We start from the raw sequence: 16,042 nt of genomic DNA, 5'->3' as shown, positions 1-16,042 counted from the left end.
GAGTAAATTGTCCAGGGAAATGAAAATAGCACATGAGTCTCTGAAATTGTCACACACACACACACACACGCACAGCTAAGTGGCTGTTGTACTGCTGCTGTCTGTCGTCTATTTTGTGGTCGATGCGCAAAATCTCAAACAGCTCGCAAACAAAACAGAAAAACAAATGCAATTTGAAAAAAAAAAAACAAAAAAAATCACATACGCACACATTCAGTGTCTGTCTCTGTTTCTCTCTCTCTCTCTGTCTCTTTCTCTCCCTCTGTCTGTGCTGTGAACTCAATTGTTTGTGGTATGTATGGCCAGTGACATTCTATTAGCAGATAAAACTAATTACATGAAAATCTATTGCAAATGACAGCGACCACATTGCGCAATTTGCCCGCACCGCCCAAAAGTAGGCAACACTTTCTGTTTAAGCATTTTTGGTCAGCAAAAAGTTGAGCTTTTACCTATGGCCCTTTGCAAATGAACACATTTAAATACATAGTACAGCACAGACACACACACACACACACACACACACAATCAAATTTATCGCATGGGGGTCACTTGGCAATTGGGCAAATAACCCAATCATTTATCATCATGCTGTTGCACACTCTCAGGTGCCTCAGGTGCAATTGCCATTCAACTGTCGTCCAGACACTTTTGCATGCTGACAGTTTTGTTGCCTGTGCAACTTAACCTTTGACCGCACTTGCTGCCGTTTCTCTTGTTGCCAAAGCTGATGCCATAGAGGCAATGGCTATACTCTGGACTGGACTGAAATTTTAAGAGTCTGTTTAGTTGTTTAGGGCAATGCAGAAAATTTTAAAATGACGAAAAGTCAGCAAATTTATTAATTAAAATTGTGTATATATTAAGCAGTTAAATTATTTAGTCTTAAGCAAAGTCAATTCAGTGGCATCCTTTAGTCGCTCATTTTTCACTCCACTCAAATAATTTTATCTTCACTTGTGCAACATTTTGTTTATCTGCTTCAATTTATTTTGCTTTTAAATTCCGTTTATTTGCCTTCTTTTCAATTCTTAAATGCATCAAAAATAAATATGTATGTATAATAAATAATAAAAAATAGGAAATGAAAAGTTAAATGGCTTCGTAAATATTCAACTTTTCCTTGCAAATAAAAAACTTTATTTTTTCTTGCCAAGGTTGAGCTCTTTGCTTTGTGATGAACAACAGAGATTTGTCTTGCAAATTTTCAATTATTTATGTGCTTTGCCAGCGTTGAGCTCTCTATCTATCTAACATACATATGTATATAGCTCTATTTTATATTTATTAAATTTGCCTTCTGTTTCTATATACTTTTATATTTGAAATTAAACAAGAATCTCTGAGGAATCGTTGAGGCCATTCTTTTGGTGTAACTTTATTTAAATAGAATAATAATTTTGGAAAATTGTGATATAACAAATACTTATACTTATATATTATATTATTATAGGAAAGAACACTTATTTGCTCAACATATATCATTTAAACTACTTAAACTACACTTAACAATCAACAGGAATGTTGAATTATTCCGGACTAAAGACATCCATTTTCGAATTATTCTATTTGGATTTTCTTCTCTTGTGGTTGCATTCGTCTTTATGTCACTCATTTATGCCGACATGTTAGTACATTTGCTCCTACGTTTCACTTGGATGTCTTTTGTCTTCTCTTACAGTTTTGCCTGTTCCAAAAAATCTAGCAAAAAATCTGCATTGCATTTTTGACCCAAAACAAGTCTAATGAGACGCCTGTTGGCTTTTTATTTCTGCCGAAACTGAATAGCCCTATGAAAGAACATGACTAAGCGACAAGTGAGGGGCCAAAGGCAGCAGCAATGGAAGAACTAAAAGAGATCATAAATAATAAGAGTGGGAGTAAATGTGGGCAGGAAGTGTATAATAGCTTGATAGCCGAATGATAATGGGAATTTATATAAAATAAAATTCTACACTTTAATATTTTAAATAAATATATACACTCTCACTTTCTAGCTAAAGTATGATTGAGCTCATAAACATTTCGGCAATCAAACATCAGGTTTTTGTTTTGTGAAAACCTTCAAATGTATACGAAATTGATTTTAAACGACAACCAAACAACTGCAGAGTATATAAACGAATTACAAAGTGTGACAAATAGATAAAAAAAAGGAAGAAATACAGAGAGAGAGGGAGAGCAAACAAATATGAATGCTGTGCACACAAAGGAACGGTCAACTATTTCCGGTTGACTTGTTTGACCTGCAAACAGTTTTTTATTGTATTGCATTGTTGCTGTTGTTGTTGTTGTTGCTGCTGCTGCTGTTGTTGTTGTTGTTGTTGGTTGTCAAGCCAAGGCCAGAGCTTAGCATAGTAAATAACATGTGCATGCATGTGTGTGCGTATCGATTGTTGCATTGGCTGCGGAGCAACGGGGCAACGGGGCGTATGAATTTTGCGTTTGATTCACCTGCGGATAAAGTGAGTTTGAGTTGAATTGAGTTGAGTTATCTGTATAACGGCCAGTGCACAGCCATAGAAATGCATGCTAAGGCACTTGGCAATATCAATTTACTTCTTGCTGCTCACCAGCCATAGCCATTACCATGGCAATTAAGTTGAGTTCAAGCCCAAGTCAAGTGCCGGCTGAACTCGAAATCTCGGTCTCTGCTTGTTCACTGTATCAGTGCAGGGGATAAAGCCCTGAGCTGCTGTTGTTGTTAGCCATGAGTGGCTACAACGCATAGCTTGGGCAAAAGTTTTTGTGAGTTTTGCCCTGTTTGAAGAGCGAGTGCGAGTGCCTGTCCACACATGTGTGGCCGAGCGTCGTCCATGTGGAGCTTAGCCTGCTTTATGCACTCTCTTCGAAAATGTCAATTAGAGCCTGGTCTGCGTGGTTAGTTGGCCAGCAGCAGAGGGTGTAGACTCTGCGAGAGTTATTTCCGTTTAAGCCAAGTGACACAATAATTTCGACAATCCCCGCTGCTCGCTGCTCGCTGCTGAAGGAAAGGCCCCTTCTTACGATGCTCGTAATTTGCACCGTGTGTTCGACAAGCTGCAAGTGATGTCTGCATGTGTCGCTCGCATGGGGGGCGTCAGTGGGCGTGACAGCATTTGTTTGCCAATTATTTGCGTTGCACAGATAGCAGCAACTGTTGTTGTTGACCCGCTGCAATTGCTGTTAGCTGGCCAATTATCCTAAGTGCCGCTTGTCGCTTGATAAGCCGCCGAGCGCAGCTGATAGGAAATACATGTAATTGCCGTGTGCCCCCTTGACTTGGCTATAAAAGCGAGCTGCCCTGGCGCCAACCACAACACTGCGAAGCGGCAGTCAATCGAGCGACAATGCTGGCTTTGAAGATTTTGGTACTATTCGCAGCGCTTGGCTGCCAGGCTCTGGTCCCCGACCCGACGACGACGATTTGCCCGTCGACACCCAAGGACAGCAACTTCGGCGACGATTCGCTGTGCCCCAACTTCCAGGAGTTGAGCGGCGTCATCGAGGTGAATACACTAGCGGAGCTCATACAGGGCCACTCCCAGTGCGATGCCAAGTTCCGCAAGGCCATGTCCTACTACCAGACGAAGCGCTTCCAGCTGGTGATTCAGGAGCTGCAGCAGAGCGAGGCCTACGTGACGCTGCTGAGAGATCTGCGCAGCGCCGGCGTCGATACCAGCGACATTGACAACATCATGGACATCTTCGACTGCCTGGATCAGCCGTGGCCAACAACGCAGCAGCCGCCATACGCCAACAAGACCTGCGACTGCAAGCAGCTGCGCGGCCGCAACTTTGTGGGCGATCTACTGGCCGCCATGCCCAATCAGGAGGTGCACAGCTATACGGCCGAGGCCAGGGCAAAGCATAACAACTTTGGACTCTTTGCGGACACCATCAGCTCGCCGGCCTTCCAGTCGCGCCTGCGCACCAATATGGTGAGTAATTGATGAAGATCGAATCTTGATTGGTTGATTACATTGATACCACTTGACAGCTGAAACGGGATGCCATGCGCCCGTTGCGCGTGCTGCGTCGCTATGGCTGGAATGTGCCCGAGATGCTCAGCGCTGCCGTGTCCATACTCTCCTGGTGATCGACATGGACAAAGGGCAAGCACCACAATTCCATATGTGTAAAGCTATTGCAATTGAATCTGTAGAAAATGCTAAAAACTTGAATAGATGAGCGCTGTCAGCTGCTCAGAAATTCTAGCAGAGAGTGTTGCTGTTGTTGTTGTCGTTGTTGTTTGCATTGATTAAACTCTGAATATGGAAGTGATGCATGGGCATGGAAATTGATATCAGTTTGGGATTCTTCCTGCAGCTCTGCTGGAAGAATTGCGCAAGTGCTTCAATCATATCTCAGCTAGTTGATCGACATTTATAGTTTGTCTGTTTATAATGTCTCCCTCTCTATTAATATATTCAATGTAGAGCATTTAGTAATTCATCTCAGCTCTACTGTAGCAAGCGCAGAGTGAGCGAGCTGAAGGAGAGCGCAATTCCATTAGCTCTTCCACAATTCGCTGCTCTCAGAAATTAACACATTGAACACATACCCTAGCTTGCATAAATAACAGAAGATCGTTTCATCTCGCTCTCCCTTCCAGCAAGAGACTTCGTTACCCGAAGTCGAGCTTCGGCTCGTTTCGTTTTTGCTTTCTGTTGAGAGCCTTGAGTTGAGCTATTCGTGTGGCTCTCCTTTCACGAATATCATCGTAAAGAGAAATACGATTGACGTTCGCACACTCACTTACACATGCACACACTCAATTCACGTTGTGTTTAACGAGTACAGTTCTCGCACACATACACACATACATATATAGTTGAAGAGTCTCGACTGAGGTTGCTGTCAATACCAAATTCATGATTTAACAATGCATTGCCGTCCCTTTCTCTCTTTCGGATACATCGAAGAGGCGAGGCGAGCAAGTTTTCCCTCTATATTCTCTATCATAATGATATTTACAGCTGTGCGTAAAAGTCTTTCAGCTCTTTTAACTCTTGCAACTTAATACAAGTGTTTTGATCCCTTCGCAGTTCTCAGTATTTACGCCGATGGCAGAGTGGACTTTGTGAGAAAACCAATCACAATATTGATAAACTAAAATCAAAATTCTTGGTAATCATTAAAGAGAAAACTCAGCTTAGCTTAGCTGAGCTGCATTTCTGTCAAATATTATATAAAGCCATGCGAGATGAGCACACAGTTTTAATTTAAAAATAATTATGATTTTATTATGAATATTCCCATTGCGCACTCCCATTAAGCCCAATGGAATCACATACTTAAGAAACTTATCGCCTTTCAGACTGTCTGCGTATCCATATGTAATTATAACTGAATTGAAAATAAAGGCTGCATTATTTTGTATGGCTTGCATGCCTTTGGCATTGGCATTGGCACAGCGCCCAGTTGTCTTGCCGGACTCGCATAATTTCCATTTAACTCGGCCACTTGGCGCGCTGGACAAACAAATTAAGGCTCGTTACACTTTCATTGCATGCGCTCAATTTATGGCCCAAACGCACGGACAGACGCCAGTTGCTAGCTACACCCAATGCCAGCTGTCGTGTTGCCAACAAACAGCAGCACGAAGAGAAAGAGAGAGAGAGAGAGAGAGAGAGAGAGAGAGAGAGAGAGAGAAAAGTGCAACGACAATTTAATACTCTGGCAGGCATATGCTTGTCAAAAGTTTTATATTTCAATGAGTGCTGCTTCAGAAATTTACTCTATGCATAATAAAATTTGGCTTAAAATCACATAGAGCTAGCCTAGGCTAGGCTGCCTCTTCCCATCAGCTCGACTGTACATAACTCATGACAAAATTGTAATACCCTTTGTTAGCGCACAAGTACAGCTGTAACAATTGCAGAAGCCTGCTGCTGGTGCTGGCTTCAGCCTCAGCCATATCCTTCAGACGTCCTCTCCTGTGTACATAACGCATGCAGTGCATGCAGTTTTCACATCGCTACACGCGCCTTCTCATGGCAATTGATTTATGGGCGAGACGTGACTTCATTTTTTGAGGCTGCTGGGCGCGTGGGCGTGGCAGCACCTGTTGTATCGTCGCCAGTGTGCTTATTAAATTAACAAAGTAACGATCTGCTTCGCTATCAGCGAGCGCGCGTGCACCTGATTTGTCTCGTGTGCGTGTTAGCCAAATTCAAAGCCATTATGCCTTATGGCTGTATAAACAAATGGCACGCCCACTGCACGCCCACAGCAACAACGACAGCAAGTCGCGTACGTGCGTGGCCGAAAAAAAAAAACAAACACACACACACATACAGCAGCTAATGTGTGTGTATATTGGGCACTCTCTTTTTCTCTCTCCCTCTCCCTCTCTCGTGTGTCAATCAACTTAAATGTTAATGAATTAGTCGGCATCGGCATAAGGACACGCTGACAGAGACAACGCCGCCAAGACTGACAAGTTGTTTTGGTTTCCATGTTCTCGGCGCTCTTGTGGTTGGCGCCTCTTCTTTCGCTCCTGCTTCTTCGTCTTGCGAGTGCTTGTGGAGGTCCAAGTGGTCGGCCTGTCAGCGCACAAGAAGCGAAATAAATCGTTGCATACTTACGTGCGCAAACAATATTGCTTCTTCGACAAGCACCCTGTAAGACGGACAGCTCGTATAGAGGGGGTAATGTAGGCCTCGAGAAGTGTTTCTAATTTCATTAAGATTCTTTAGGGATTGTAGAAAATATGTATATTCTTATAAATACATATATATGAAAATATTTATTTATTTATATAGGATACGTTAGTTTTGAATTTAGTTTTAAATTTACGGTATGCAAAAGTGTATTTTTTTTTAAATTAATAAAAAAATAAAAATAAATAAATTATAAATATATATATATATTAAATTAATCTTTCTGGTATATCTATTAAAATACATTTATACAAATTAGTGAAAAAATGTATAGTCAAATTATATCTATTAAAAATATTAACTTAAAATTACACATGTAAAATATCAGTTAAATTCTTAAGTCAGTTTGAAAGTCTTTGATGAGTTTGTTATTGCTTTCAAATTTCCTTTTCAAACTAGCTTTTAATCTTGGCAAACCAAATATGTCTCAGCAACATGCAAATTATTTTCGAACAGCACTTAAACCATCCAGGCAATCTAGTTGCTTCCTCGCTCTGTACAGGGCAACAGCTAGTCCTCATCACTCAAATTCTCGTTAAGGTCTTTGCGTTGCTTTGCTTCCATTTTTGGCTTCACTTTCGCTTTCACTTTCGCTTCCATTTGATTTTGCACGTTGTTTTGCCGGGCAATACGTGTCATTGAATTCATTATGCTGTCAGCATGTTAGTCGCTTGCTACATTTGCTGGGCGCACCTGCCAGCAGCAGCCGCGGCGGTGGAGGCGGAGGCGGAGGCGTGGCCAATACGTGCAGCAGATTAAAAATATGCATTGCGAAATTAATTAATTAACGCAGCGCTTGTTAGCTGCCATTTAAGCTGGCTCGCATTTTATTGTTGGCATTCTTGCCATGCTCCACATTCTTTTCACTTTTACTTTATTTCTACCGGCCCTACAGAATTATTATAAATTAATTAACAGTTGTGCGAATTAAATATATATATATAAATCAAATATATTTTTTCATTTGTTTACATTACTCAACGCGAAACATGCTCGTTCCAAATTGATTTTCAATTAATTAGTCCAATTATGTTTAATGGTTACTTTAACATTCAATTCAATTATCAAGTGTTTGCATAAATATTAAATATGGTATTTATTGCCAGCGATTGTCGTTAATATACCAACCGCATTTCCGACAGGAAAGCCTTTCAAAAAATTCAAATAATTTACGGCAGGCGGAACTAGGCGAGGCTGAGAGCTGGCCGCTTCTAATTTTTTGCTATTCCCAATACTACTACTACTTCTACTACTATTTTTTTTTACAACTACTACTATTTTTATGATTATGCCTGCTACTATTACTATTTCTATGATTAGTTGTACTACTATTTCGACTACTAAGACTATTTTTATAACTATGCCTACTACTACTTTGGCAATCTGTACTACTTTTTCAACTACTACTACTTACTATGACTATACTATACTATGACTATACTATTACTTCTACATCGACTATATCAATGACTATGACTTCGACTATATCTATTTCTACTACTACTTTAAATATTTCTATTTCTAATTATTATTACTAATTGTACTACTATTCCTACTACTTTACTATCAAAATTATTACGGTTACTATTTCTTATGCTACTATACTATTCTATTACTATTTCTACTGCTGAAGCTTTTACTATATCTACTGCTGCTACTTCTATTGATATTACTACTACTATTTCTACTACTATTTTTGCTACTATTACTTCTACACTACTATTTCTATTACTGTTGCTATTACTATTACTGTTACTTCCACTAATACAATTCCAACTAGTCTGCTACTACCACAATTACTACTATTACTCTTCTTTCTACTCCTACTCCTTCACATTTGCCCAAATTAAATTCCCATTTGGTACTTTGGAATTGCACAAATTCTGTAGAATTCGCCAGCATCCCGGCTTGCACTTCACTTAAAGCACCCCACTCAGCAGTTGAGTTGACTGTCAATCAGTTGGAGCACGCGAATTACCGTGTCACCGTCATGCATGTAGAATGATCACATAATGTGACGGAAATATGCTGGCAGTGTCCAAAACAACGCCAGCAGCAAACAATGGCCAAGCTCCACAGACCGTAATTACCCGATGGGTTGATTATTTCAGATCGCTGCCCATAAACGCCCCGTTCGTGTGAACTGAAAACGGATGTCCGGCAGAGCGAAATTGTACAGGTATGACCAGGTGAGTAGCCATGTATTTCTGGCACAATATGCCTTAGAGGCATAATATTAAAGACCAGAAACAGTATGATAGCCAAACTTCAAGGGAGAGAATGAAGGTTCAAAGAGATGAACTAGGGAAAAAAAAGAAAATATTAAATATTATATAGCACATGCGATGTGAATGAAAAATTTAACTGTAAATTTCATATAACTTCTTCACTTTGAACATATTCATATTTGGTATTCCTTACATTCCATATGCCAAGTAAGTATTTCCAAATCCAAACTTGTTTCACTCCAAAAACTTTAGTTAAAGTTGTCTTCAACTGCTTGAGTTCAGGCATTTAACCGCAATTTTTCATTTACAATGCATCTGTGAGGGGAATTGCAACAATTTGTTGGCTTGATTTGTTCTAAAATTGCATTACGATAACGATCTGAGGGGTTCTGCTACGATTGCAGCTGCACTCCTGTGGCTGGGAATGTGAATGGGAATGCTGCTGGCATGGGCCAGTTCCAATGGCTGGCGCTGTAACTGTGGCTGTGCCAAATGCGATTTGAGGCCCGCATTTGAGGCAAGTGGAAGGCAAGGCACGACGAAGGGGAAGGGGAAGGGGAAGGGGAAGGCATGTGCGTTCCCAAATGCTTTACTGTTGTTCAATTTCCTTACAATATTTTCCAATAAATTGAGTTTGTCAGCATTCGGTTTTGTTACATTTTTATTTTTTTGACAAAAAGACAAAAAGATTTTTTGGTACTGGCATTTCAGATAAATTGTGCAATTTATTTAAATTCAATTAAAATTAGAGCAATTGAAATCAAGTTTTACTTTGCAATTTATGTGAAAAAGGAAACCTTTAGAAAATGTACAACAGCTGAAATTGATATATTTTATACTTACTTAATTTAATTTCATTAAATTGCGTTTCTCTGTTGCTGTTAAGATAATCAATTATACACCGAATAATATATTATATAGCAAAAGCGATTCTTTTTTGCACTGAAAGTGAAACAGGAATGCATTAAAAGTTTTCTCTCACTAACAAAATAGTTAATTTAATGTGAAGTGCAAAAAAATTATTATTATAGCTGAGATTCTCTGGAAATTTGGTTGTTATTGTTGCTACTATAGAGAACGTAGCAGAGCTTAATTTTATTCAGCTTTTTTTAAGTGGTACGCATACTAATTCATATTTATTTAATTCCTTGAAAATTAAGCTTGACTTTCCGCTAAATGTGCTTTAGAATCCATATGAATTGAAAAGCCAAGAAGTATCCTAAAATTGCCAGAAATTTTATCAAGTGGAGAGCTACAATAACTGGCGCAGATTTATGTAGTTACAAGGGCCAACTCTTGGTGTTCCGGGGTCAAGCTGGAGGCAGCTGCCAAGCTGGTCTCCTCTAGCCGCTATCTGTCCATCTCAGCGTCATTGTTGCTCTGTTTTGTTGTTGTTGTTGTTGTTATTGTTTTTGTTTTGTGTTGTCTTGGCATTTCTGGTAATGTGCTCGTTGATAAAGCAACAGCTATTGCTCAATACTCGTAATGCTGTTGATTTATGGGCTAACTGCTATCGGCCATGGTAGTAGTAGCTGCCACGTTGGGCGCGTGTAAGTGAAGCGAAGCGCAACAAAGCTATAAATAAATGCTGAGAGCTAGGAGAATGGCGACCATTCGAGTATCGGTGGACAAATCTCATTATGGGTTATGATTTGTGAACCCGCTGGGCAAGCAAATGGCGCTGCTGCCTGCTGACCGTAGCTTATCTTGGCCGCTGCCTGCCAGCTGCTTATCTGGGCCAACTGCTGCTGCAGCTGGCTGCTGTCTTATTTCTATATCGCATCGGATTGAGTGGCTCGGCCATTCAGTTTTATTTCTTCCGTGCGATGGCGTCTGTAATTGATAAATAAAATATGGCTGAGCAGGATTTCATTAAAGCCCCGACCGGGTCAAGCCTGGCCTGGCCTGCCCCATTCTGGCCTCGTTCGTGTATGCATTTTAAGTGCAATTTGCGGCTGTCAACAATACATAAATTAATTCCGATGTTCCCCAGTTGCAGCGCCGCTCGCCATGCGTACAATGAGATATTCGGCCAAAAACTGTTGGCATTTTAATGAGCGAGCCAGCCAGACAACAGCAGAAGAAGAAACTTGGCAAAATGCCAGTTTAAAAAAAATGTGCATAAAAACAAGGAAATGGGCAAAAAGGTTTTTTTTTATCAAGGTCGATTGGCATGCAATTATAATGAAATTCGAGTGCGTGGCATCGTGGCAAATATTGCAATTGCAATTGTTGCTGCATCAGCAGCTGCACATCATGTGTGTATGCGTGTGCGTGTGTGTGTGTGTGTGTGTGTGGTATGTGGGGTCAGTGGGGCAATGGAGCAGTGGGCATGCCAGCAGATTTCCTTCTCCACTTGTGTTGTTTTTTTTTCTTTTTTTGCCTCTCTTTTCAGCTTCAGCTTTGTTTGCTGTTTTGTGCTGTTGGCGCTTATCTCGGCCCGCCTTTAAACAGCTACTAGTACAACTATTCCTGGTCGTGCCATTCCCTTTGCCGTGAAGCAGCAATGCGGGCGTTGCTCCTTAACCAGCGCAAATATGTTAACCTACAACAGAGAGCAGAGAGCAGAGAGCCACAGCAAGTAAATAAATGCGCTCGAGATAAACTGGCACTTTGTGTGTCGGCCCGTCCATGGGGAACAGGGAACGGGCCAGTTTTGGGTCTTAAAGTCCGTCGCTTAAATTGTTCGTTCGTATGCAAAAATCTGGCTGCCAAATATGGCCTACCTACCTAAGCACCTAACCACCGCCAATCCACCAATTCACCAACCACCGGTCATGTACGTGACTTTGGCGCCTGAAAACTACGCGCTTCACTCAGCCCAAGCAGCCGGTGTTGGCCATTAATTTGAAGACAAAGTCTTTTTGAGACTTGGCTAGCGCGAGAGCATCACAGCGAACAGGGTGCTGCAGCTGTCTATCTATGATTTATAGTTGGGATTACAATGGAAATCCGAAAGATGTTTCCTCTGAGCTATTGTTGAGCTGAGTTAAAGGTAATCCCAGTCAAGGTCTGACTCGGGCTGCATGAAAAATCACGATAATTATTGGGAATTGAGCTCCCTTAAGGAACAATGCGCCAGGCGGTCAAGTTTTTAAATATGCGAGCTGTAGAGCATCCTTTTACCAAGATTAAAATTTTGTATACTCTCCTGGGAGATGCTCAGAAAGGGTCAATTTGTTTCTGGGTAAGTTTAAAGGGCGAGGCAACGAGAGGTACAGAAAATGAATGAAATAGGTTAATATTGTTAGAGCGACACTACGAAAGTGTGAGAGTGAAAGTTAAAGAAAGAGAGAAAGAGAGAGAGGAATGGAAATTGAGAGAGTGAGGGAGATTGAGAGGTGAAGATAGATAAAATGTGCGACAGAGAAAGAATGATTTATAGAATGAGCGAGAGAGGGAGAGAGATAAAGAGATATAGAGTGACATAGAGAGAGAAAGAACTAGAATGTAGAGGAGAAGACTAAAGAAAGTGGGAAATATCGACTGAGGAAGAGAGAGAGAGAGAGAGAGAGAGAGAGAGAGAGAGAGAGAGAGTGAAAAAGAGAGGCAAAGGGCGATAGAGAAAAGAATATATAGAAAGTCAGAGATAGATATCTTTAGCCATGGGAGAGCAAGATAGCAGAGAGATAAAAGGAGATTGAGAGAGACAGAAAAATATAAAGAAATGGAAAATGGGACTTTAACCAAAGTCGACAGCAGGAGAGAAAATTATAGAGATTATAACAGGCAGACTAAAAAAGAAACAAACAAAAATGGAGAGGAAGAGAGAAAACAATCTGCCTCTCTCTCTGCTTTTAAATTGTCTGCTTAAACAGGGTATGTAGTAGTCGATTAATTTGCTCTCACTACCTATAATTATCGATTCGGTAAGCCGCAAGCAGAGCGCAAAAGATTAAAATGAGGGTGGCACGAAGACAAAGAAAGAAACAAAACTGATGGCAAGAAGCAATACCGAAAACTATATTTTAGGTAGAATATTGTTGCAAATTGATTTTCTTGTTGATTTAGCATTCATTATAGATGAAGAAAATAATGTGCAGAAAAAATAAGCAGAAATGGGCGAATATTAAAAGGATAATGGATGAGAAAATGAGAAAACCGGAAAACGAAGAGAAAGCGACTGCTTAATACCTATTCGTGAATATATTTCTATGAATATGAAAGTCTAATATAATTAAATACATAAATACTAAAATGAAAAGTTACTCAGTTGCATCAAAGCTAATATGCCCCTCTTTAAATAATAGGCAAGTAAGGGGTTTGACTGCTTTAGAGGAACATTGCTTTAAAGCTTGTTTCGTTAGGGTTAACAACCTGAGATCCGATAAGAGAAAGAGGCCTGCCACTCGGGCTATCTGTAGTGCGGCACCCTGTTTGTGTATTTGTATATGTGGGGCTACTTTGTCAACCAGTGCACGTACGCGGCACGTATGCCGGCTGAAAAGGATTGGGACTGTCCACGCTTTGGTCAGGGCGAGCAGCGGATGGCAGGCGCCATCAGCTCGATTTGATGTTGTGGTGTGGCCCCACTGTGGTTCGAGTTTTGTTTTGCGGCTAGCACCGCTGACCCGGTCTGTCTGAACCTTCGTCTAATGGCTTAGAGAGAGCGAAAGGGCAGGCAGAGTGATGGCGCGTTAAAAAAATGTTTTAGCAGCGCATTTTTTGAGGATAACAGCGGGCACGTGCGCCAACGTCATAGTCAGAGCTAGAGCCAGAGCCAGAGCCAGAGCCAAAGGTGGCTAACAAAGACAGACAGCCAGCCAGCCAGCCAAGTTTGGGCGCTGAGTGCTGGGGGCAGCTGGCCAAGATTTATCAAGCAGTGAAATACGTGACGGCAAAGCGTGTCAACTGGCCTGGAGCCACACGAATTATGACGAATGTCGCCTTGTAAATCTCAACTGGCATTTGCGGACATACGCCATTTAGTGGCCCAGGAATAGCTCCTAATTCGGCTTTTATTGTCTTGTCAGAGCTACGCGATTTTGGCTTTAAAGCTTTCGCCAAGCTGTCAGCGCGAAACTCGAAACACGAAAAGTTTAATGGATTTCTTTGTTTTTTCGTTTTTTGACGCACTCGAGCTCAAGTCGAGAGGTTATTGAGGAGAACTCGTCGAATATTGTTAACGGCTTACCTTGGCTTTAAGGCGAGGCCAGTGGAGTCGGCGAACCATTTAAATTTACGACCGTCTGTAATCTCGCTGAGCCCGGACTCTTCGCTTTTGGCCAAACGGTAGACGTTTAATAGGCAAACTGAACTGCAAACACTGCCTGAGAACGGCCTCAGCTTTGGCCACATAAGCCGTCGGCCTCCCTCTTGGCCAATGCAATTTGCGAAACGAAAATACCAGCATGGACCGTCCAGGACGACTGTTTGCCAGTCGGATCTTCGATGGCCATTGGCTGTGGTAGTGAATGTAACTGTAACAGTAACTGTAGCTCTAGCTCTGCTCTGGCTGTGGCTGCGGCTGTGGCCTTGGCAACGCTTTGTTGCATTCTCACGCAATATCTGAAATGGGGCGCCTTCAGTGGCCCACAGGGCCGAGAGTTTAGCATTTTAATAGGTTCCTAATGCCCCTCACTGCCGCCAGTTTGTTTATCTAGCAGCTTTTCGGCCAAGTGCCAATAGGTTTTACGTGCGCCCTTAAATAAATCGACTCTCGCTTCGCAGCACAATTGAATTTTGTGCGAATCAATGCAACTGCATTATAAACGGAGCTAATTCATGCCATTGACAAGCTCAAACATGAAACTCGACCCAAGCACTTGAGCTTTTCCTTATCAAGGCAAAAGCCAGCAACTCGGCTGGAAATTGCATATTACGATGCGTAGTTCTACTGACTCGAATATACTCTGTAATTTTATTATTTGTATTTATTTATTTATTTTTTTTAAATGTGAAATATAGTATATAATAGGGTATTCTACTACACGCTATTTGAGACAAATGGAAAATAATAATTTTGTTTTTTATACGATGTGTAAATGGGATCCATAAATTCTATAATAGCCAATATATATTCCATCTATACTATATATATACTATTGTTACTGCCTATATTTGCTGTTTAATCTACACCCTAGATAGAGATCTGGATAGATCTACAGTCTCTATACTATCTATACTTTCTATACCATCTATTCTATCTATATTTATCTGTTTTATTTATACTATCTCTACTATCTAATCACCTTTACCATCATACGCAACTCTACTATTTATAATTTATTTACTATTTATGCAACATATATTTGATATTTGATATTGACTACGTACTAAATATATATTTAATATGCATTTAATATTACCAACTATTTCCTCTCGCTTATTAACAAAGCATTGCTCAATTGCACTAAGACTTCCCTGCACATTCTCAATGAGTATATGGTCTACATGCATACACACACATATATATGCACGCAATCACACACACATCAATTCATGCACTGACAATCACATCCCCACACACACACACAAATCTGTAGTCAGTCGCAAGTGGAGAACGAACAAATTGAAATAGTTTGCATTATTGTTACAGTGAAAATGTCAACTATCTCCTTATGTGTACTCAGTGAATATTTAGTTATGAGAGCAGAACACAAAATTCGGGGCCAGATTTTCGTTTGTATAACTTTTATATGAGTGCCAAACGTTGCTATGAGCATTTTAAAATAAAATCTCTGAACCAAAAAGCTAAAGAGATGAAAAACTTTTATGATTTATAATTGTGCTGTGTTGATTTATCTTTTAAATATTTAATTGTAATATAAAAATTTTTTTGTGCTGTTATTTACACTTGAAACTATTTTTGATGATTTAATATTATTTCTATTATGATATATATTCAAAATTGGAAATCGGGTTTGGGTTACGTTAAACTTAGTTTTATGCTGATTTTAGGTATATATTAAATGATATTAAGTTTTTTTTTTATTTGTTTGCATCGAAAACTTTTGCACTATATATTTATATAAAATATTTCATAGTGTAGAAATTTATCAATTTGTTTGTTAGTCCAGTTTTCTTTTATTTATTTTTAACAAAATTGGTGTTATTTATTTTTATTTATTTATTTTTTTTGTGTTTAGTTCAAATCAAATAGATTTCATAAATATTTACGTACTACAATATTTTCAGCAGACTGAATGTTTATGAATTTTTTAATTTGAC

The 16,042-nt window shown here is 40.1% G+C and overlaps 1 protein-coding gene across 1 annotated transcript; it reads left to right on the top strand.

The window, feature by feature from the left end:
- Positions 1–3,283: 3,283 nt before the first annotated feature.
- On the top strand, positions 3,284–4,203 carry LOC108617183 (uncharacterized). Its single transcript, XM_018012895.2, has 2 exons — positions 3,284–3,920; positions 3,980–4,203. The coding sequence occupies exons 1-2, from the start codon at positions 3,330–3,332 to the stop codon at positions 4,076–4,078; spliced, it is 690 nt and encodes a 229-aa protein (XP_017868384.1). The 5' UTR covers positions 3,284–3,329; the 3' UTR covers positions 4,079–4,203.
- The last annotated feature ends 11,839 nt before the right edge of the window (positions 4,204–16,042 follow it).

The sequence above is a fragment of the Drosophila arizonae genome, chromosome 5 (assembly GCF_054131065.1).
Source record: "Drosophila arizonae isolate 15081-1271.41 chromosome 5, UAZ_ARI_1.0, whole genome shotgun sequence".
NCBI lineage: Eukaryota > Metazoa > Arthropoda > Insecta > Diptera > Drosophilidae > Drosophila > Drosophila arizonae.
Note: the sequence above shows the minus strand (reverse complement) of the source record. Positions and strands in the feature narration are given on the sequence as shown.

What these genes read in the sequence shown, in the direction of transcription:
- LOC108617183 (XM_018012895.2), top strand. Translation starts at nt 3,330, where the DNA reads ATGCTGGCTTTGAAGATTTTGGTACTATTCGCAGCGCTTGGCTGCCAG. An exon ending in CGCGCCTGCGCACCAATATG is followed by an intron (nt 3,921 to 3,979) that starts GTGAGTAATTGA and finishes ACCACTTGACAG; the next exon opens with CTGAAACGGGATGCCATGCG.